Genomic DNA, 23,086 nt, shown 5'->3' on the forward strand with positions numbered 1-23,086 from the left:
CGGCGGGCACCTGCCGCCCTTCCGGGTGAGCGGCCGGGCCGGGGCCGGGGCCGGGCCGGGGGTCCGGGGGTCCCAGGGTCCCGGCCCGGGCTGACCGTGTCGGTGCCGCAGGCGGAGGGGCTGCGGCAGGCGCTGGAGGAGATGCGGGCGCTGTACGAGCGGAACCAGGCGGACGTGTGAGTGCCGGGCCGGGGCTGCGCCCGCCGCCGCGAGCCCCCCGCGAGCCCCCCACGGCGGCACCGGGCGCGGGGTCCTCACCGGGTGACGCCATCACCGCCGCCTCCTCCTCCTCCCGCAGGTCCGAAGCGAAGTCGGGGCGGACGGACCTCATCTTCCTCATCCGGTTTCGCCACTGCTGCCTGCTCCGAAACCAGCGCTGCGTCGTGGCCTACCTGTGAGTGCGGCGGTGCTGGGCCGCGGGCTCCAGCCCAGCCCCGCGGCAGACGCCGGCCGTCAGGGGCACCGGGCATCCCTGTTCCCCCTGCTCTCGAGAAGCTGTTAATTAATAAATTGGCCCCAAATCGCCTCCTCGAAAGGAAGGAGGGTGCAATGACTCAAGTTTTGCGCTCCGCTTTGGGGAGCGATCGGAGCGTCTGCGCTGCCCAGGCGGATTGCCAGCGCCCGTCTCGGCAAAGGCGCTGGCTTTGCGCCTTGTTTCTTCCCCCAGGTACGACCGGTTGCTGCGGATCCGAGCTCTCAGGTGGGAGTACGGCAGCGTCCTGCCAAATGCCATCCAGTTTCACATGTCAGCCGAGGAAGTGAGTCAGCCTTGTCCCCTTTTCCCTTCCTTCCACGTGTTCCTCCCAATAAACCACCTAGTTATGAGATTCGAAATGGGACAGACTTTTTTCTGCTCTAGCTGCATGATGTTTTGTGTGCCTTCCTGCAAATATCCATTTGTTTCCTCACTGTCCTTCCAAGGACGCAATCCCAAATGGATGCTGAGCACACTTCTCAAATGCCATCTCTAAACCAAAGTACAGAGCCGCTGACGTTGTTTCCAGCACACATCCTAGTCTCATCCCAGACTGCCCTGAGCCTGGGGCAGTTTATTCCCTGCAGAAGAGCCTGTGCTCTCCTGTGGCTGGCATGAACATGCTTGGGAACAGTGGTCCGACAGCACAGACAAACAGATCCGATTCATCACGGACCTGTTTCTTCAGCATTAGCTGTGCCAGGGTGTAGAAACGTCTCTCTCAGTAAAGGTTCGTCTTTATCCTTTAACGTGAGAGAGTTGCTTTTGTACAACGAGCGGTGGGGGCAGAGTCCTGGGTCCTAGGCAGAATCCGTGCTGGTTGTTTCCAGTAGTGCAAATCCCTTTGGTCAGTGGGTGCCTGTTAGTCTGGAGTTTTGTTCAATAATGAAAAGCAGGCTCTTGCATCCATGGATGGTAATGTGGCAGTTTTGCTTTTAAAGGCTTACAGCCTTCTCTTGAAATAAAGCTCCGTTGTCTGAAGGATTGCTGTTAATGTCCGCAGGTGGAGTGGTTCAATCGGTACAAAAAGTCTCTGGCCACCTACATGAGGTCAGTAGGAGGAGAGGAGGGGCTGGACCTTACACAGGACATAAAACCTCCTAAAAGCCTGTACATTGAAGTAAGTGCAAGACTGGTGGTTTCTGATTGGGGGGGGGGGGGACACTTTACCAAGCAACTTTCTTTAGAGATCTTTACTTCCTCCCAAGTTGGAAGTTCCCTGAGCAAAGCTGTTCAGAGAACTGAAGCCTCTACAAGCATCTACACTTTCCCCTATAAGCTCTGCACACCAGTGTTTTGCTCCCTCTTCTTCTGAGAGCTCAAAGTGTTGAAACGTGGCATTTCCAGTCTGCAAGGAATTGGTGTGGTGGTGCTGGTGGGGCCTGAATTACTGTCAAAGCTTCTGCCCAAGCTCCTGAAGACAGTTTCACTGTTAACATATTGGCATTTTCTGGTACGCGTGGGGGGATTCTCCCGGCAATGCTGCTGCCGCTCCCCAGGCCGCTCCCCCCTGTGCGTTGTGCTGCTGCTCCTCCACCGGCCTCCGTAGAGGGCCTGGGCTGCCCCCCGGYGCGTCCCGCTCCAGGCAGGTGCAGGAAGGGAATGTCAGAGAGAGGGAACAGGCCATTTCAGGTGTCTGGTTCATACAGAGGCTCTGTCAGGCGGGCAGGAACGTGCCCATACTTACAGCTTTGGGGCGTGTGCGGTAAGTCGGCGATGATGTGCTAATACTCCTCAATCGGAGATCTGCCCTTTGGCTTTGCAGGTGCGGTGTTTAAAAGACTATGGCGAATTTGAGATCGATGATGGTACCACCATCCTGTTGAAGAAGAATAGCCAGGTACCAAAGACAAGCAAGTGGGATCCTAAACCCTTTCCTGCTCCTTTTCTTCCCCGTCACTCCTGTGACATTCCCCTGCTCATCCCAGCTTCGCACCGTGTTGCAGTTCCTGCACCCAGTTCCTTGCACACGCTGCAAGCTGCCTGCGTGCACCTGGACTGCGGTTTGGTCTGGTACCGCTACGCGCAGGGATGCGGCACAGAGCAGCAGAGCTGGTTGTCTGCAGCAGTGAATCCAGGCTGCCTGGGGTGCAGGGAAAGCTTGTCTGTGTTTTTGTGCAGCACTTCTTACCCCGCTGGAAATGCGAGCAGCTAATCAGACAAGGAGTCCTGGAGCACGTCCTGTTGTGAGCGTTCGGGACCGGAGGGACGGCCCTTTCCTGGCGGCCTGCCCCAGCAGGGAACGAGTGCCGTCACGTGCAGGACATCAGACACATCCGTGATCCTGCGCAGAGCGCCCCGCGGCTCCTCTTAACCGCCTTTGATACCTGACACAAAGATCAGCTCAGAGTCTATAAAGTATGCCAGCCACTTTGGCCAGCCCTTCGTGACCGAAGGTGCACACTGCTGGGGCTCCGGCACGGGGCGGGGGGTGTTATCCAGGCCCTGCAGTTACAAATGGGTTTTGAGGGTGCATTTTTGCTTGAAGCAATGCTTTATTCACGCTGTGCATCTGGGAGTAAGAGACCGGCTGGGCTCTGGGAGCTGGGGAACTCCACGGCTGTGAAATAAAGAACTGCTTCAGCCTTCAGTTTAGACTGTTTGTTAAGAGTCAGCATCGTCTGCGTTAAATGCTCTCTGGCCTGGCTCTCTGGCCCAGCTCGCCTTGACCCTGCAGGGTGATGCTCGAGTGCTGGCTCCCGTCTCAGTGGACACTCCTCCGAGTGCCAGATGAGACTGCAAGAGCGTCTTCTGGGGTTCCCATCAGAGGCCTGTAAACGTGGTTTCTTGAGGTGCCAAGCGAATGACCGCTGCAGCCTCGGCTGCAGGGCCTGGCTGTGGTCTCTGCCAGCAGGCCTGGCCTGCGGCTCCCTCTCTGTGGAGGGAGTCTCCTTGCTCAAAGCACTGGGCTGGCAGGAGCCCTGTTCTGATGCTTCACCTCTTAGGGGCTATTTTGGGGGGGGGAGCAGATGGTTTTCAGGGCTACAGTTAGCACAGAAACAGAGCAAGACTGACAAGCCCCTCTTCCTCTCTGATCTTCCCAGTCACAGCGTCCAGCCCTCTCCTGGCACTGTCCTTGTCCTCTTCCCTGTGGGAAGGCGCTGGAGAGCCTCCCTCCTCTGACACACACATCTCCCATGCAGAGCGCAAGGCCCCAGGCACGTCAGTAAATCCGGTGTTTGTCACCATGAATGCTCAGCTTTGCGGCCTTCAGACAACTTGTTTTGGCAAGAGCCATGGAGGGAGCAGTATGCGTTGCCGCCGCATGAAGGCCAGCAGGGAACGCGAGGTGCCGCGGGTCACTTACCATGTTTCCCAGCCTCCTCGGAGGCAGCGCAGGAAGGAGGGCTCACCAGAATACCGTGCTGAGTAGGGAAAAACAGCCCTGCCCTGAGCCTTGGATGCTGGAACCGAAGGAGGGCTCTTCCTTGGGCTGCGCTGTCCCACTCACCGCAGAGGCAACGATGCAGCAGCAGGTTGTTTTGGCTCCTAGGTTCAGGCTTTAGGAAGGGCAGCGTCTCCCAGAGCCCAAGAGGAGCTGTAGGGGGAAAAAGAGCTCAGCAACAGTCGTGGGAGAGTCTGGAGACACCCAGGAGACCAGAACTGGCAGGAGGTGCTGCTGCTGCTGCTGCAAACCTTTAAATGCTGCACCACAGCTCTCTGCTTGGAGTCACCCAGACGCAGGAACCTGCAGCCCCCCATCCCAGGTTTCCAGCTGTAGCGGGGTGTCCCAACAGCAACTCTTCGCAGAGAAACAGCATCCGCACCACTGCCACGCACGCTGTCAGCGTGCAGGCACCTGCTGGCAGGAGGGATGCCCTGAGACACGCCTGCAGCAAGAACAAGCATTGCCACCGAAAAAAACACCAAAGCTGGCGCTTTCAGCAAGAAGAATTTGACTATCCATAGGACCCATTTCCTTGAAGGACTATGTCTGGTTTCTCCACTTCCTACTCAGGAAACCCCAGCCAGATCGGGGAGAAAAGGACTGTTTTCCTCACCCCACTGCACCCCCCTTTCTCACCTGACGGACTGCTGCCAGGACCAGGGGCAGAGCTGGCACAGCGGGTGCCCAGTCACCCACTCAGAGATGCTGGTGTGATTTCTCTGACGAGTTGCTTCAGGGCCAAGACCTGCTCCTCTAAGGCCTGGTTCTTCTCCTCGGTGCACTTCTGCTTCAGCTCGGCCACCCGCAGGGCCTTCGCGAGCTCTCTGTTCCCCTCGTGGAGGTCCTCGATCAGCAGTTTGCTCCTGGTGTTCCCAGAGAGCTGGGCCTACCGCAGGGACAGGAGGCTCAGGGTTCAGCGTCCACGTGCAGCAGTCCCAGCCGGGCACAGACACGCAGCGCCGAGCCCTCTCTCACGCTCACCTCCGCATCCTTGAGCCGAGCTGCTTTCTCCGCCAGCACCGCTTCGGCGCTCCGCAGGTCGCGCTCCAGCCCCTCCGCCCGCTCTGCTGCCGCCTGCAGCAGCCGCTCGTGCTCCTCCTGCAGCGGGCAACAACGCTCTGCGCTGGGTGGTCCCAGGGCCTGTGCAGCGGCCCCTGACTCGCCCGGACCGTGCGTTTCCCAGGGCCCCGCTCCCAGACCTTCACGCTCCCTGAAGGAGAGTGTGGGAAGATCGGCGGAGGGGGGGCAGGATGCAGACAGCACCCTGGGGGGGGGCCTACAGCAGCACATCCTCCCCTAGGTCAGCACCAACCTGCTTTAAGACAAAGCACAGCTTTTCCTGCAATGTTGTCTACAAGAACAAGCCTATGATTTTTCCCTCTCACTACCATGCCCAGAAAAACCCTGGAAGAGATGTAGTTAGGTCTCCTTGGATGCAGTTTCTGGTCCTGCTCATTTTAATTCCTTAAGTTATAAAATGCTCCATCTGCACACAGGCTGGTTTGACTGAACCACAGTGGCCTGCAGGACAAACTCACCAAAACCCTGTGCTGGCTCCCGCTCCGCCCGGAAGGCTAAGCCTTCCTTCTCCAGCCCAAGCCACTACAGCACAGCTCTCCGTGGGCTCCGGCTGAGGTATCCAGCCTGGGATAGGTGGGCCGGAGCAGGGAGGGCTCCTGTTTGAGCACAGGGTAATGACCGTGTTCACGAGGACTGAAAATTGCGGGGGGACTTGGAAGAGCACGTGTATGGTCCTTGGGGGCTCCTGATGTAGCATCCTCCACCCAAACCCCCAGCGGCCTCAAGCAGCGCTGCCTCCCCGGGCCCCTCATCCGAGCTCCCGCAGCCCCTGCCTACCTGGGTGCTGGCCAGCTGCCTGCACGCCTGCTCAGCCTGGCGGCGGAGGTTTTCCTGGAGCCGCCGAGCCTCGCACTGCTCCTCTCTCAGGCTGCTTTGCACCTGCTCAAACTGGCTCTTTGGCACCATGTTGCGCATCTGGGCCTTCGCCTGCTGCAGCTGCAGCACGTGCCGAGTCCGGGCCAGGCTCAGGCTTGCTTTGGCTTCTAAGAGCTGCATCAGAGAAAAGCCAAAAGCTGGTTGCAGCAGCAGGACGGGCCCCGGGGTGCTGCACGGTGCAGGGGGCGGGCAGCACCCTCAGCCCCCCAGCTTCCACAGCAGCATGGCCACAGCGGGGCAGCAGGAGTGCGGGGGTGGCGCTCGCCAGGTGGTCTGCACAGCCGGGGATGGAGAGYGCTGCAAGCTGGAGAAACAGCCCTGTCGCTCAGAGATGCTCCCCTGGCTGAGCAGCGGAGCAGTGGGAGCAGTGGCTGCCGACGGCATCCCGAGAGAGGGAGTGCCAGCACAACGGACGGCAGTGGCGGAAGGCAGAGGGTGCTCGCCTGGCTTTGCTCTCAGACACATCCCAGGCCACCCAGGGTTCAGTCCCTGTTTGCGCTACCCGTCCTCTGCTTCCCGCTATCAACCAAGGGCAAACCTGCTACTGGGCGATGGGTCTGGACCAGCTTTGCCCCAGCGCTACCTCGGGGGCCAAACCCTACTGGAAAGCTGGCCCGGAGCCTGTCTCGGGAGAGGAATACTAACACATTGGGAGATTTGCTACACATCACCTTCCACCCCCCCACAATGGTCTCTGTTCCCTTGCTTTCATCACCTGGTTTCCCTCCCCTCGGACATGGCCCGCCTGGCCCGTGCTGTCCCTGCCCAGCCCCTACCTGGTCCTGCCGCTCCTCCAGCTCCTCTCTCAGCCGGGCCGTGGCGAACCGCCGCGCCTGGCACTCCTGTGTGAGCCGCCTCAGCTCAGCCTCCATCTCCTCCCCCCGCCTGGCCTGCATGGCACAGGGACAGAGGGGACACCACAAGGGTGGCCGTGAGCAAGGACCCATCCCCACAGGGCCTCCATCCCTGCCGTCCCACCCCCAAGTTTCACCTGGGCTGGCTTTGGACACATCCGAGTGGGAAGGTGAGTCCCTTTGCCCCCACAAAGAGGAAGATGAGAGTCTTTTCAGCTTTGGAAAGGCACCTAACACAGCACTGAGGGGCAACGCCAACATCACAGGGACCGCTCTCAGCAGCCTGCAACCCCACAACGGACCAGACACCGCCCAGGGCACCTACCTTCTCCTGGGAGGCCCTGAGCTGCTGCCGGAGCAGCTCCATCTCCATCCGATATGCTGCCTGCTGCTGGTGGCTCTCCTGCTCCAGCCTTGTGGCCGTCTCCACTCCTCGTAGCCTCTGGCTCCGCTGTCGGACGGGGCCACGGCCGGTGCCGTGGCTGGCTTCGTGGTCACAAAGCTCACAACCTGGCTGACACATGTGGGCATTCAGATGGGAGATCTCCCCCTTGCTCTTCTTGCTCTGGAAAAGTGTGAGGACAACAACTCAACCTTCACATGAAAGTTTGGGCTGGGAAGGGGGCGACGGAGACTTAACGTGTCCCATGCTGTCCCTGCTGGATCCCCACCCAGGATCATCCCTGTTGCTGCAGGGCCTTGTGTGCACCTAGGACAAGTGCCCCAACAGCCCACATCAACACCGAAAGGCACCATTCCTCAGACACTGTTCCTACGACACCGTTCCCAGCAGTAACGCTGAGTAACATGCAGTTTCTGGCCCATGCTGACATGCTGGCAGAAAACCCTGTATCTAATGCCAGGGTGGTAGCACATCCCATATCCCATAACTTTTCCTCTTAGCCTCCCAGGAAAACAGACCATAGACACAGATCTCCTCCAACGGAGGAAAAGCATCCAGTGGGCAGCAGCCTGGCCTAAATTTTACGGAGGCTGAAGTTCAGTGAGGGTCTGACGCAAAGGCCCTCCCCATTGCAGCTGGCAGCGCCGAAGGGCACAAAAGATCTGTCCAAAACCTAGTTTGTGGTCAGCAGTCAGGAGGAATCCCAGGAATGGGGTGAGGACTTGACAGCCTGCATCCCATGTCCATGTTGCGCACAGGGGATCCTGGCCAGGCCTCGGGCACACACACATCTAAGTGCTTGTGAGCACATGGGCGTGAGGGTGGGAATGAGCAAAATCTCCGAGAGAATGAGTGCAAGTGGGTAAAAATCAACATCTTTAGAGATTTTGCAATACGTATCACCTTCCCCTTCTGTAAAATCCTACACTGGCTTTTGTTACACAAATTTTCCCTACCCAAAAAGCTGTAAAACAAAGCTGGTTCTTCAAAGCAAGACCAGGTTTGGATGTTTGAAACAAATGTTGCCTTTTTCCTCTGTAAGCACACGAAGTTTTTGTCCTGCTAAATCCTTCAGCCAAGTGCCTGCCAGTTAGCACTGACGGCTTCTTACCAACTCAGTTAACTCTTCTGTTTCAGCCAGATCCTGCACCTTCTCTCGGCGCAACTCACTCCYGTGTTTCCTGTTGGGGAGAGGAATATGATCAGCTTCAGCCCAAAGAGCTGCAAACCACAGCCCCTTAAAAAGGGCCTAGTTTTGGGGTCCCACGAGTGTCTGCTGCCACCAGCCGCCCACCCTGCCTGATGGAGGTCACTGCTCCCTTCTGAGCTGCTCCTAAAGAGACCCCTAACCACTTCAGGTTTCAGTCTGCAATGGAAAGCAAAACCAGGCCAAAGCGGACACGGTTCTGAATTGATGTGAGAGTAGGCCAGGTGCCTCTGCCCCGATGATGCGGCCCAACCTGCTGAGGACATCCAAGTGCTACAACTTTGTCAGAGCCCTAAAAGTCAGGGCATGAAGGACAGTGGGAAAGCCAGCTTAGCAGGACTCTTGGGACCATCTGCACTGGGCACCTGGTTCCCCTTGGATTTATGGCTCAGTCAGTGCCCCCAGATCCCAAGCTTCCAAAGGCAGCAGTAAGCCACTGGCCAAATGGTTTTGTAGCCAAGAAGTCCATCCTTTTCTCCCTCAACACACACCTCTCCCCACAGCCTTACCCAAACCTGGCTCCTGCCCCGGTGATCTGGCCTGCCCAAGCCTTTGGCTGACTGGGCCCTGCCTGGTGCTGGCTGCTTTAGCACAGGCCCAAGGGAGTGGGAGTGTTGCCTTCCTCGGAAAGAAGCAACTCGAACAGGTCGAGGCAGCTGAAATCTGGCAAATGTGCCTGAGCAGCTGCCCCTTGCACAAGCTCTTCACCCGTCTGCCAGCCTCCCATGGCTGGCTGCGTCCTCTCTTACTCATGCTCGCTGCTCTTCTCTTCTGCCACCCTTGGCTCTCGCTGGAGGCTCCCAAGCTGACTTTTCTGCAAGCTGCTCCCCTCCAGCAGCTGGCAGGGCTCTCCCCCGCAGGGAGAGACGGCAGAGTGAGAAACCCATGCGAAAGCCCAATTTGCTCTTGGCATCTACACAGGCTCCCTGCTTTATCCCATTGGCTTTGTAAGGACAACAAGAACTAAAGAAATCCAAGGAACATCCATCCAATGCATCTTGCATGCAAAATGTGTGGGAGATGCCAGCGGAGAAGGAGCAGGTCTTCAAGAGGGAAAAGGACAAATGGGATTAGCCAGATCATAAATCAGACCCAGAATTTGTGTGGCTTCCAATTAGCAGAAATTATTTTGCAGGCCTGCCAAGGAGCGGAAATTAAATGATTTGGCTTAAGACAGGCCCAAATGGTTAAGCAGGTGGTAAGTCCAACCCTTCAACTTCGGTACAGCCACGTCTCGAGAAGTCAGCTCGCTTGTGAGGCCTCTGGACTTTCCTGGTGCTGGAGACGATGGCTATGAGCCCAAACACAAGGTAGCCCCTCTGCCTCTTCGTCCTTCCACTCCTACCGGTAGCCCCAGCCCACCCACGAGGCCATGAGTACTGGCGCCTGTGGGAAAGCAGCTCAGACCTGTGTTAAACAGGACAGTCCCATCCAACAGCTACTGCAAACCTCCGGGTCCAAGCAGGACCCAAATTCCTTTGGAGATGACAGGGAGGAGAGCACTGCAGTTTGTGACACTGCACGTGGGAGGCAGAGGACCTGAGCAGGGATGATTTTGCTCTCTCCTCCCAACAAGCAAGCAAGGGGAAGAGTGCAGAGACCACGGTGGGGATTGTTTTCTGGTCAGTGCACATCTTCAAGCTGCAACAGCTTCAGTTTCACACTGCTCCTTTCCCTCTCCAGCTCTGTTTTGACAGCCTGTATGTCATGTTCCCCCCCCGTGCTGCTGTCTCGGTCTGTCTCTCAGGGCATTTTTTCTCTTCTGGCCCTCCAGATCAAGTCTGTCACTGGCCCGACATGCTGCTGTGTCTGCTGCATGGAGCCAAACCTTCTAACTTTGCTCTCTTTGGTCTGCTTCCCAAGCACGTGCCCTTGTCCATTGAGATCTCATTTCTCCACAATGAATGCTTTCAGCTTTGGCTCCAGCCTCTGGATTGAGGGGGCCATCCATTGCAACAGAGACATCTGCACTCCATCTGCATCGATGTGTCACAAGATCTTTAATTTCTTCTCTGTTCCTTCAGTGCTGAGGTTGCAGCAGGGGATTTTGGTCTATCTCCTCACCTGACTCTCAGGGACCCGCTCCTTTCCATCCAGAGGGCAGCTCTCCACACATCTTGTCCCTTCCAACATCAGCCCCTCGATCTCTGCAGTAAACCCAGTTCATCCTAATGCTCTTTTTCTACCTTTCCTTCTCAACAGCCAGTGTCTTGCAAATCTTGACTTGCTCTTCGTTCACCTTCTCTTCCCTCTTCAGCTGCATCTTCTTCCACCAAGAGCCCACAGCCTTTTCCTCCCACTCTCACTGCTGCCTCTCCTGGGCATGCTGCTCTCAAAGGTCTCCTCTGTGAGCCTTGGGAAATCACCTCCTCTCACACTGATGTTACTGCAACAAAGTCTTAAAGCTGTCCTCGTCCTGGCCTTGACAGCTCTTGATTAAGCTCAACCTCTGCATCTTTTCTGAAAGAATGTTTTGCTGACCTGCATTTGATAGCAYACATGGCAGGCACAGGTTGAAAAGCTCAGCCAGCCCCAGAATGTATTTGTGCAAGAGAGGGAATGCAAAGTCTTCTTTGGGTTGCAAAGTCAAGGCAACTACATCAGCGCTTCAGAACGATCCCACACCATTCAGCACGTCTCAAAGACTCATCCATCTGATGTTTTCAGACAGCTCTGAAAGCGCCACACTACGGCCAGTCCCTGCACCAGTCACCGGGGATGGTAGTAATATGGCTCAAACGCCCTGTATCCCTCTGTTATTTGGGGTTGCCCCTGCTCTACTACGGACCTCAGTCAAGTTGCTTCTCTTCTCTCACACCTACCCTGTATCTCAGCTCCCCAGGCCTAAAACAGGGATCACAGCCTAGCAAAATCCTCAGCATGTGCGTGACCAAAGGGGACTTTGCTCCTGACAAGAGGTAGCAAAGAACACGAGGGTTCAGGGAGGGGCAGCAGGATGAGAGGCAGGAGAGAAGCTCGTGGCCAGTGGTGAGATGTGCTGGGAGGAAGGAGGGAGCAGAGAGGAACAGGCACCAGTTTCCGGTCTGATTCCTCTCCAGTCTCTTCCATTTGCTTCCCTTTTTGGCCTCTGGGGAGACTGCAGAACCAGCACCACAGGCACAGGAAGGTGCTGAAACATTTAGTGACTCCCTTACTCTTCTGCCAGCCAGGCTCCTTTGACCAAATAGAGAAATTTAGGCTGATTTTTGCCGCTGCTAAGAGAGCGGGTGGTGGTGATCTAACGAGGAGAGGCAGGTTTGCTGAAGAACCAAGGACAGAGAGACAGACAGAGACAGACAGAACTGGAAAAGGCTGGTGAAAGCTGTCTTATTTCCCTCACTGTTTTGGGGCACAGTCTATGCTGAGCACTGCCTTTAACACAAGTGTGAAGAACACTCAGGGAAACCTTCTGCATTTTGAAATAAAAGCCCTCACGTAGGGGAAGTTTAGTCTTCTCACTGTGAACAGCTGCAATATTGCCCAGATTTTCTTCCAAAATAAGGAAGTTCTCCAGCTCTGTGAGAAATTTCCCCAACCCACTCTGGTATGAGCAGGGGATGCGCCCATCCCCAGTCTCCCACTAAGCTCCAGAAAGCGAACGGTGCCAGACCTTAGGCTCGATCCATCCCCGCACTCTGTCATCAGCTCTTCTCCTTCCTGAGCCAGTTGCTGCCCCAGATGGCAAATGTCTTTGGTGTGCTGTTGTTCCACCTTGGCCCGCTCCGTCTCAAACCTCTCCTCCAGCTCCGGGCTCCACACACATTTTTGCTCTTTCAGGCCATCAGTTATAGCCCAATATTTTGCAGCTCTTTCTTCCAAGTCTCTTTTCTGCTCCTCCACCTTGCTCATCTCAGCCTTGAACTTTTCCTCACTGTCCTTCCTCTCACTCTCAAAGCTCTTCTTCATCAACTCAATTTTCTGCTTGTAGTAGTTTACCTGTGGGGGAGACAGGACTGGGTTATTAGTACCGTGCTCCTGAGAGCCCCCCTCGCCTGCAGTCAGCTGTGAATCACAGCGATCTAGCGGTGGCTTCAGGAACACACTTCACGCAGCTCTGGTTCCTGCTGAACCTAGGACAATAACCAGTTTCATGCAGCAGCCTCTAATAAGCAGATATCAGAGGAGTTTAGTGGGTCCCAGCCTTTCCCAGCGAGTGTTGCTGCTCCCCCCTCTCTCCATGTTTGCAACACTGGGACCCTGGCAAGGAGAAAGGAGAGGCTGGGGCATCATCCACCACTGCTTTGTCCTTCTTCTACCCTGCAGCGTGGTTCCTTGTCCCAGAGGTGACAGCGAGGGGCTGCCACTCCCCATGTCTCCCCTGTAAAAGCTGGAAACCCCAGGATTTGATGAGAACAGAGACAGGACTGTGAAGCAGGCAGAAGGAGAACAGCAGGCAGCTGTGTGCCCCCTGAACTGTCAGCTGTAGGACAATTTAGGATTTACTCTCACAGTGGCTGCAATGGAAATCCAGCAAGCATCCCTGGCCTGTGCAAAAGGAGGAGTGCAAGGTGAAAACTGAGGCCTCTTGCACGAGCATTCGCTGCTGTCTAAAAGGAGCACTGGGCTCACGCGGTCACCTTAGGATGTGTGAGTTAAAAGTGCCACAAGCCTGGGGAAATGGGGCTCTGATACTTCCCAGGCTTGCTGCTTCTCCTTTTGCTCCTTTTGGCCAGTAGTACTGCACCAGCGATGCTGAGCAGAGTTAATCTCTAGTCCCGCATAGGTAGCGAGAACCGCACAAACCTTTTGCAATGTGACAGAGGCTCCTACAGAGCCTTTGTCAGCCTGCGGGGGCTCCAAACCCTGCTACCAGCTAAAATGGGCAGGGGAGCACCCCAGCAGAGAGAGGGGGTACCACTCTGCCCCCCAGCCTGGATGGAGAGAGACCCAGCAGCCCTCCTGGAGCAGACGCCAGAGCTTACAGAGCAGCCTCTCTGCAGCAGGGAGACGAGATGTCCCCTTCTCCGCTCACTAGGCAGCTGTGCTGGGAAGCCGGGACATTCCCCTCCACAACCCTGGCCCTCACCTTGGTTTCCAGCTGCACCTTCAGGTCCTGCAGCTGGTCTTGGAGCTGCTCCATCGTGAGCGCTGTCTCTGTGCACGCAGAATTGGGAACTGGAGCGCTGGGAGAGAGGCACACTGGGAGAGAGGAGCTCTGTGAGGAGAGGCCTGCAGAGAGGACCGAGTCCACTGCCCCTTATGCTGGGCCGGGAGAGTCCAAGGGTTTTCCTTGGGATGGCCACAGACTCCTGGAAGTGCTGGAGTCTGGACCTCTGGGGTCTCTAGTCCAACCTCCTGCTCAGAGCGGACTATTGCCAATGCTAGATCAGGATGGCTGCGGCTTTGTCCAGTCGAGCCCTTACAACCCCAAAAGATGGAGATCCCCCACCTGTCTGGTCACCCAGCCCAGGGCTGCGCCATCCCTTTGGGCAAGAAGATTCTTCCTAATGCTCAACTTGAACCTCCCAAACTCCAGTTTGGGGCTATTACTCCTTTACTATACTGTGCTTCCTTGCCACCCTCCTGCACAGGGAGAAGCTGCCTGTTCATTGACAGCTGGCCAGCCCACAGGTCACCATCACCAACCCTTGTGTTGGATGACCCTCTTTCCCTCCGTCTCTGTCACTCTCAACCATCTGTCACCCCCTTCATCCCTCCCGTGGCTGTCTAGTGCCAGAAACGGCAGCAGTGGCTCAGTCGCAACGAGCCACCTCACACTCCTGCAGAAACTCCGACCACCAGGCAACCTTGTTCTTGCCAAGCGGACAGAGACGCATTGAACCATCCCACCCTCAGGTGCCCATCAGGCGTTTTACCTCCAGCTGGCAGCACTCGCTCAGCCTTGCTCTCCTGGCAGCGTGCTTGGGCCTTGCTCTCGCGTAGCTGGAGACGCAGCCTTTCCAGCTCCCTCCGCAGCGTGTCGTTCTGGTCCCACAGCACCTGCATCAGAGATTGGTCACAACGCAGCCGTGAAGCTCCCCAGGGCTGCGAGGGGCCATGTGCCTGTGGCTCCCAGCAGCCATGGGTACTCGGGATCTCTCACAGTGTGAAGAGCCGCGTCTGCCTCGCCAGCGTGGCTGGAGAATGAAGCAGAGGGGCGATTTCCCTCCTTTCTGAACAGGCAGAGACAAGATTGTTTTGAAGAGTCAGAGGAGAAATACAAGCCCAGATTGCCATGGCCACCATTACTACAAAAAACAGAGGATATCCCCTCTTCCTTGGACACTCTAAGGGGGAAAGAGCCACAAGCAACTGCCCCCTGCACACACAAGCACACAACACCAGGGGGTTTCTGCAGACACTTTGAAGGGTTGGACCTCCAGAGACCCCTTCTGACCTAAACACGACCATCTCTAGTGACCAATGCACAAGAAACACTGTGATCTCAGTACAATCCCCTTGGGGCCCAGAGACTCGTGCTTACACCCTCAGGACACTTCCATGGCACCTGGGCTATCATCCAGCCAGCATTACTGCACGCAGGCAAAGCAAAACCAGGATTTATGGTGGAGCAGGCCCCAAAGGACCATCCACTTTGAGAAGACATCAAGTCATATCCCATACACCATCACTTGTGAAACTGGTGGGCTGCAAAAGACTACGATCTAGGGAACTTTCAAAGATCCCAATTAATAAATGTTACTAGGCAGATCTACACAAAAGCAAACCCAGTTTGTTTAATCTCCATCCTAAACAGGCGAGCAGACAGAGGAGGAGGGAGGCCATCAGCAGTTAGCAAGGGGAAAGGATAAAACCAAGTGGGTGCCTTCACAGACAGGGGCAGATGAATCCACCAGCGTTTGCACAGATATCCCTGGAGCAGCTCAGCAGGAGGAAAGACTGCAGAATCAAGTGTCTCTTCCCCTCTGGTGCCACCAGGAGCAATGCCATGCCGGATAGCCCCCCTGCACATCTGCCTTAACAAGAGAGGCTGCCTGCTGCATCCATGAAAAGGCTTTGCTGAAAACGCTGGGTTTCAGCCCCTGCTGGGAGCTTTTGATAAGTCACCGTCTCCACTCGGTGGTGTTCCCTAATCACATGTAGCACTCGGAAACACACAGACAAGGTGATAAGCGCAGGACTCTGCATACTCAGGAACCAATGTGCAAAGCACCCAGCAAGTCAAAACATGCAAGATACACAAGTCAGTTAAAAACAAGAGAGGGGAAACAGAGCCTGTGCTCATGTCCCAGAGTGCCCCAGGCCCTGGATGGGAGCATGGCACAGTGCAGGAGGTGCAGCACACACAACGCCAATGCCTGGACCACGCACATGCCAGGTACCTGGACAGGCTCACCTTGACTCTCTAGCAGAGTCCAGCAGCACCGAATTTTGGGGGGAGTTGTTAAGGTGGGAACAAGGAAGAAGGGAAAAACAAAGACACAGAAGAGTTGAGCTGATAACCTGCCTTGCAAAGAAGGAACCCCACGAATCTGCAGCTCTCCTTGCCTTCGAGAGGAAACACCCTGCAACACAGCCTGTGGTGGTCTGTCCCTACACCCGGAGCTACACGGCCCCCACACGAAACAGCCCCTGGCTACAGGGTGGCAGGAAAGGAGCAATCTACAACCCACCGCTCCTTCCCCCCCAGGATCCTCTCCCCCCAGGGAGACCAACCCACAGAGGGTAGCAAGCTGTGGGAGCAAGGAGGGCCAGGCTTCCTTCCCCAGGGGCATGTCTGTGTCCTGCCTCCTGCCAGAGGGCTCTGAGCAAGGCAAGGAAAGAGGAATCCTGTCCTCGTCCCCCCTCCACACTCTGGCCAGAGCTGCTCCCTCAGTGCCTGACAGATGTGAAGATGATGGCTGTATTTTCATGACAGCATTGCTGGAGAGCTGCCCGTCCGTACCTGGCATTGCCGCTCGTATTCCAGGATGATCTCTGCAAAACGCTCATCCTGGTTCAGGACCTCTGTGCTGTGCGGCTCCACCTGGCCTAGCTGCACAATGACAAGGAGACACTTCTTATCAAGGAAATTAGCACCTCACCAAACAGAGAGTCACAAGCTGGAGTCATTGCTGGAGTCATGGCCTGGTGCAAAACGCACTGACTCAATGGAAGGGTTCCTATTGACACCTGTGAGGTGGGTCGGACACAGAAAGAGGGGGAAAAAAGTCTTCTTCACATGTGAGAGACGCCAAGCTGCACACAGGATAGCTCTCCCAAATTGGCTAACAAGATCACAGACTCGTTTCTTTCCCCCACTTCCATTTTACCAGGTGCCTCGCTGAAGTGGAAGACACCAGAACCAATCCTTTACTTCAACTCTTGTGAAAAAGAAAACTGTTCTTTTCTGGAAAACAAACCCTGAAGTTCTCACTTGAGGACTTCAGATTTGTAGAATCTGCTACACTTGCAAACTTTCCTCTTGTTTTTTCTTTTGATCTTTGAACAGCCCAACTTAAAAGCCAATATTTTTCTTTCCAAGCTGTCATTAAGGTGGGAAAATTCAAAGCAGGGGGGAACCAAAACAACTGACATGTAATACACAAGACTTCCCAGAAAAGAAAACCATCAATTTTTTGATGAGCTCCTGAAAAGATCCTACTCAGCCACAACACAGAGAGAAAGGCTACCTTGTCCTTAATAATGAGGTCGAGCTCTTTTTGCAGCTCCAATACCAGCTTTTCAGAGGCCACCAGTTTTTCAGCCATCTCTGTGACCTTGTTTTGCAGCTGTGTGTTCTCCTACAGGTAAAATGGAGAAGATTCTTCTTGATGTTGCGGGTCCTCAGCATCAGAGGACAGGTTCATTGGCCATGGGCCCTCAACAGGGAGTTGTAAAGCAACAGGCCAATTGGCACGCAGAGCCCAACACAGCTCACAGGAGACCCTGCTTTGGACAGCACGGTGCTGATACATGCTGCACGGGATGGGGTTTGGCTCATCTCTCCAAAGGATATGAGTGGGTTTTGCAGGGTAAGAGTTGGAGAGCCTGCGTAAACTCGTCTCTACTTCTGCTTCACAGAACTACAGCTCCCCTCACAGCCAACAGAGGCAGCAAGTCCTGAGCTATCTCCATCTATAGCAATACACTGAACAGCACTGAGAACGCCCCATGCACTGGAACACTGTCTCTGCTCTTGGCATGGTCCCTGGCACAGTTTTAGCCTCAGCCATTAGCTGTTACCGTGGGCCGGGAACTGTTTCCATCAAACAACACGGGGATTTAATAACGTCAGGGCCGGGGAATGGGCTGTGCATCTATTTCACTAGTATGGATGTGACTGACGATTTTTCTGCATAAAGCACTTGGGCCTTCCCAGCAAGAGCAAGGAAAAGCCATGCATCTTTGTCACCACCTCTACTGTGCCTCCTCTGGAGGAGAGCAGATGTTTCACCCAGGGCAGTTTTACCTTCATCGTGAGGTTCAGTCTTCCTCGCAGGCTGGCCTCTTTGCCCTGGAGGAACCGCGCAGCAGCTTCCAGCTTGGCTTGACGTTTGGTGGCTTGCTGCAAAAGCAGGTCTTTTGCCTTCATTTCAGTCTGAATGTCCCTGGAACAGACAAGAACCAAGGTCTGGGCACCCAGAGACAAGTTCATAGCTGGGCACAAGGTCCAGACATCCTCTCTCAGCACCCACAAAGCAGAAGATGAGAGTTTGGCTGGAGAGGTGTTGGGCCCGTGGGAGAAGTATGCATGGGACAGGGGGTCTTTGGGGACTTGTCTGGCACTGACGCAATGGCAAAACAAGAGGAAGATCCAGGAAGGGATCCTGGGATGGGAGGGAGAGGCCTTAGGCACCCACAGGAAAATCATTTTCCCTGCCCAACCAAAAGGACCCCTCCTACCTGAGCTTGCCCTGGCTGTACTCGTGGGCGGCGCAGTGCTCATCCACCTCCCCCATGAGCTGCAGGCAGCGTCTCTCCGCTTCCTCCAAGTCCAGCCTCGCCTTGTCCCTCTCCCTGCAGATCTGCCTCACCCGGATCCTGTGGGAACGGCAAGCAGCGTGTTGAGGGACGCCCCATGCACCCCACAGAAGGGCCCTCTTTGTGGGAGGCCGTGCCCTCACCTGAGGCACCGCAGTTTGCATTCGTAGGAGGCAACAGCTGCATGCTGAATCCTGCTCCCAGGAACCATGAGAGCGTTGTCCAAGGTCTTTGCCAGCTCTGCCAGGCTCACCTGCTCCTCCGTGCTGCCACTGAGGCTCTGCAAGAAGAGCACAGACTGAAATCTCTCTCTCCTGCTCTCAATGGTGCTGACAGAACTCCTGTTGTCACATCATCCAAGCACCCTCCAATCTTTGACATGACCCCCCCATCTCACAGGTAGGCTTAGATCACATCCACCCAACCCCCAATTTTTCTCCAGTCCTGGGGCGGACAAAACACCGTCAACACCAACCTGCCTGCAAGCGCTCCTTCTTCCCCAGATGGGTGCTGGCTAGGCCTTGTGCTTGCTTCGCTCACCACCACCAGACAAGGCAGCGCTAGAGACCTTGAGGATCTCCTCGCAGCTCTGCACCCCTTCCTGGGCCCAAACAGCAGTCACAAGCTCAGGCTTGGCAAATCCAGTGCCGTTGCCAATGCTGGAGTGGAGGTGTGAGCCCATGCAGCTTAGCGGGAAGGACGGGCTGCTTCCCTGCCCATCCAATGCCTGGAAAAAAAACAGAGGAGATCAGTCAGCAGGGCAAAACTGGCAGAGAAAACCTGGCATCTTTCAATACTAAAAAGAGATTCCAGGGACCCCACAGATATTGGAGAAAGCTCCAAAAATAACACCAAGCTGACAGGAGGTGAGATGTCCTGAGCTGTCCCCAAGGCAGCCAAAAGGAGCAAGTTGTAAAGCAGTTTGGTCTCCCCAAAAACCCAGAAAACTCAGTATCCACAGAAAAATTAACACTGAAAGTTATATAGCCTCAGATGGTCTTGTGAAAACCATCAGACTGGGACTGCCAGCCAAGATTTTTTTGGATCTAGAAGCTAAAACTGGGCTGAAGGCAGCTTAACCCTCCCTACTTCAGAGGTAAGCAAGATTCAGCCAAATTGACCCAAAGAGCAGCGTCCAATTGCCAGAGACCCCATGCGCAGCTGGTAACATCTCCAAGAGCACCGATTACATACCAGGTTTGGAGGCCTTGCCTCACTCAACTCTTACCTCAAAGTCGTAGCCAAAAGAGCTTGAAACACTTTGCGTTATCCTTTTTTTTTTTTTTTAAAGGAGCAGTTTTGTTGAGGATCCTGGATGGAGCTGCCTTGGCTCTTGGGGGAATTGGCTATTCACTTCCACCTTAGTGCACTGAAGTGCAGTTACTTCTAAAGCATTTGCAAATGCCTTGTCAGTCCCCAGAATTAAAAGCACTAAGGAGAAAGAAATATTTTACATCAATTAAAGAAAACTTGGATGAAGTTTGTTCCGTGTACTAAACGGGGGACAACCTTAGTCACAAAAGGTGCAGAGACGTCAGCACTTCTGAAGTCAACGTTCGACTTGGGGTCATTTTTCCTCTCTGCCATGATGTACATTCCTCTCTCTCCAGTAAAAAAATGACGCTCAGCAGCCCTGTGTTATTCTGTATTATCATCCCACTCCACCTGCACAGGGTTTTACTTACTCAGACAGCTCCGGATGGAGCCATTCAGTCACCGTGCAGCGGTGAAGTCCAGACCATCCCCAGCAACCGACTGGCAAGTGGAAAACTCTCCCCAAGTCACTGCCCCACTGCCCAAGGAACCTCCATTAGATGCTCTTAAATCATCCCCTTGTGAAACAAAACATCTTGGCCTGACTCGCTCTCAGCAGAGCCTGTTGTTCAGCCTCCTTTTTGGTGGGGAAAAGGACAGAGAAACCTTCCTAGGTGTGACGGCTGGATTTGTGTCTGGATTCTCTGCAGGATGTTGCAGCAAACAAATGCACTGTCCTGTGTAAGGAACTGGCAATAACTTATGGATCCTGACAGTTAATGGAAATCACTTCCAAGCAACCACAGATGAAGGCCTTGAACCAGGATCTTTTTTAAAGGAAAGCTTTCTTCCTTTAAACTCATCTCACCAAGTGCCAACAGCCTTGGCTGCTTCAGAGGCGTTGGTGTACCTTGGAAAGAGATGGTCGCATGGCCGAACCAGCCAACCCGGAACTCCTAAAAGCTCACCCTGCCATCTCTGTCCTTGTCCAGTTTAGTGAATAAATCATTGAATTCCTAAAGATTGAGGCTGAGAGAAGAGAAACCCACCAGCCTCAGAAACACAGTTGTAAAGCATCCAAACCAGCTTCTTAAAATAATTCCCATTTTATTTTTTGCAGTGCAAACGGAACACACAATTAAAAAACCCTCTTTGAATATTAACGCTGTACTTTCTCCAAGTGTGCACAAAGAATCAAACTCCTCTCCACCAAGCCTGAAACACTAGCCCAGTGGTGGATCCATACAAGTATGAAAACCATTTGAACCCCACTCCAGCTTGGAGAGAGAAGGGATTAAGACCCCCATGCCTACCTCCGGGACCCTGCAGCAATACACATTTGCCCTGGCCATAGCCTTTTATCTTGGAAACGGTAGACTCTTCTTAGATGCACAGTGAAAGGACAAGATACAACAGGCACAAGCTGCAACAAGGGAAATCCTGATTGGCCATAAAGAAAAAATTCTTCCACGTGAGTGTGGTGCATCCCTGAGACAGGTGCAGAGAGGCTGTGGGGTATCCATCCTGGGAGATATTCAAACCTTGACTGGACAAGCCCTGGGCAACCTGGTCTAGCCTGGAAGCTGGCCCTGCTGCGAGCAGGAGGACTAGACCTAAGGCCTCCAGAGATCCCTTCCCACCACTACAGATCAGCTCCTCTCCAGGGGAAGCTGTCTCTGCCCCCAGGGAAATGAAACTGTGCTGGGGTACAACGGCTCAGGACCAGTGCTTGTGCTCTCAGGGATGCAAAGATTACTCCTGACAGTCATTTCGACTATATGCAGTTAATGCACAGCAAATCCCATTGCCTGTCCTCTCTCAACAGGCTGCCTCCCAGCCTTTCGCTGCTGCTCACCTTCTTCCTGAGCTCCTTCAGCCAAATGCTCTTGCACACCAGCACCAGCTGAGGAAACCCTTGCCTCCCGCACCAAGCTCCTCCCGGAGAGCCCGGACTTGAGCCTCAGCCACGTCCAAGCAAGGGCTGGGCACACAACAGGGGCTGCAGCCTAGGTCAGGCTTTCAGGGGAAAACATGGTACGCATCTGCCATCCTCAATACAGCCTCCCCACCACGTTGCCAGGCCCTTGATCACTTTCAGCCTCTTCATTCGCCTTCGGGCTCTGTAAAAAGAAAGAGGAAAGAGCATCGGTGACTTTCTGGAAATACCCATTTTTCTAATGACAGCTCTGTTTTGGTGTGTCAAATGGATTTTGGCTCAGGACTCAATGAGTGTCCTGCCAAGCAGGAGAGACCCTTTTCCCACAAAAGCTGAAGGGTTTGTTCGGAGATCAGCCAAGGAGCTGTCTAAACTGGTGGAAAGAGGACAAGGATGAAAAAAAATCACTGGTGAAGGATCAGAAGGGGAAAAGAAGATGGAAGATGTAAATCTTGTTGAAATCCCAGATAGGAATGGAAGACAAGGGGGTGCAGCACACCCAGATCCAAAGCCTCTGCCCCAAAAGCAAACCTAGAGACCCAATTCTGTGAAAACTGGATCCCTGCTGCCTGCAGAACACAGGCAGAGAAAAGGTGGGGACAGGCTGAAGCCAGGCAGAGCAAAGCGTGGATTTCTCTTGGTTTCTCTCAGCTTCCTCTATAAATCTCTTTTTTTCCCCTCCCTCCCTGAACTCAGGTTTGTAAATCAAGCCACATTTGACTCTCCTGGGCTTGCACAGGGGTGATATGGGGCCGACAGCCAGCCCATACACAAGGCATGCCCCCTTGCTGTCTGCAGCACCTCCGCGAACAGGAGACAGCGCAGTGCACAGATAACGCAAACTGTTTGATCACTGAGCTTCACTCAGAGCATCTCAGAGAGGTGTGACTTTTCCAAATGACCTGTGCAAAGCAGAGGAGTTTTTATTACTCTTGATGTTGGCTGTCACCTGTCAGCATAAAACACGCTGGTGCAGCACGAAACAGAGTTCAGAAGCCACCGCTGCCTTTGCTGTTTCAGCCTGGCCCCTAGGCCGCTGGCCAACTATTTGCAGGGTATGTGCTGGCTGGAAGTCTCTTTATATGTATTTTCGGGTAAGAATAATCAAAACCATCCATAGAAAAACAAAATAGGCTGTGAAAAGGCCCCATCCGTATTTCCATGCTTGGAGCAGTGCTGTTTGGGGCTTCTTGGCCGACTCCTGGCCAAGGAGGCTTCTCCACAGGAAGAGCCTGAATGAGGACTCCCATGCGCTGGGTGCTCAGCACCTTTGCGAGAGACCTGGCCTAAATATATATATATTTTTAGTTTAGGTGTGTAAACACTGACTGACAGCTTCATTTGGGGCCTTTGTTTTTCCTTAGGTGGGCTCAGAGGGCTCATCCGGAGCCTGTGCTGGAATAGAAAAGGAGAACAGCTCTTCCGGGCTGTTACAGCGAGCGGGACTCTTGCTGCTAAAAAATAAAAAATAAATAATAATAATAATAATAATAAAAAACACTCAGCCTGAATCAGTAAAATATTTTAGTCAACAGCAGCCGCAATTCAACGCCCGCCACGTCCCTGCATAGACATGAACAGGGGTAACCACGACCGCCCGCGGCCCAGCGCGGGGCCACCGCCGCCGCCCGSACCGCACCGCACCGCACCGCACCGCACCGGATCAGACCAGCCCGGCCCAAGCCGCCTCCCGCGGCTCCTACCTGCCGTCCGCGCCGCCCCGCCGCGCATGCGCGCGCACCCCCCCCC

At 54.6% G+C, this 23,086-nt stretch overlaps 2 protein-coding genes across 10 annotated transcripts; one reads left to right on the top strand and one right to left on the bottom strand.

Annotated features, from left to right (window-relative positions):
• Positions 1–4: 4 nt before the first annotated feature.
• On the top strand, positions 5–3,475 carry GINS1 (GINS complex subunit 1; the record flags this gene model as incomplete). The annotated part of the gene is made up of 7 exons (XM_026080668.1): positions 5–25; positions 112–176; positions 299–394; positions 668–758; positions 1,479–1,595; positions 2,241–2,315; positions 2,597–3,475. Coding segments are annotated over 7 exons (534 nt in total), but the record flags the coding sequence as incomplete, so codon positions are not given.
• NINL (ninein like) lies at positions 2,715–23,075 on the bottom strand. Of its 9 annotated transcripts, none has more exons than XM_026080741.1 (20): positions 23,041–23,061; positions 21,257–22,791; positions 19,376–19,578; positions 18,623–18,874; positions 18,291–18,427; positions 18,070–18,207; positions 17,636–17,774; positions 16,857–16,967; positions 16,130–16,219; positions 14,100–14,223; positions 13,310–13,452; positions 11,894–12,219; positions 8,188–8,257; positions 6,999–7,238; positions 6,596–6,709; positions 5,721–5,933; positions 4,845–4,961; positions 4,500–4,749; positions 3,783–4,013; positions 2,715–2,802 (listed from the first exon to the last, which is right to left on the bottom strand). In XM_026080741.1, exons 5-18 carry the CDS (start codon positions 18,356–18,358, stop codon positions 4,552–4,554), a joined length of 2,091 nt encoding a protein of 696 aa, XP_025936526.1. In that variant the 5' UTR covers positions 18,359–18,427; positions 18,623–18,874; positions 19,376–19,578; positions 21,257–22,791; positions 23,041–23,061; the 3' UTR covers positions 2,715–2,802; positions 3,783–4,013; positions 4,500–4,551. The 9 variants fall into 9 exon arrangements, with proteins under 9 accessions (XP_025936526.1, XP_025936525.1, XP_025936520.1 ...); XM_026080740.1 differs by lacking the exon at positions 2,715–2,802 and adding an exon at positions 2,969–3,035; XM_026080735.1 differs by lacking the exon at positions 2,715–2,802 and having other exon boundaries at positions 3,573–4,013; positions 21,257–21,521; positions 22,287–22,791.
• Between the last annotated feature and the right edge of the window lie 11 nt (positions 23,076–23,086).

This window comes from Apteryx rowi, unplaced genomic scaffold, assembly GCF_003343035.1.
Source record: "Apteryx rowi isolate R43461 unplaced genomic scaffold, aptRow1 scaffold_53, whole genome shotgun sequence".
Classification (NCBI taxonomy): domain Eukaryota; kingdom Metazoa; phylum Chordata; class Aves; order Apterygiformes; family Apterygidae; genus Apteryx; species Apteryx rowi.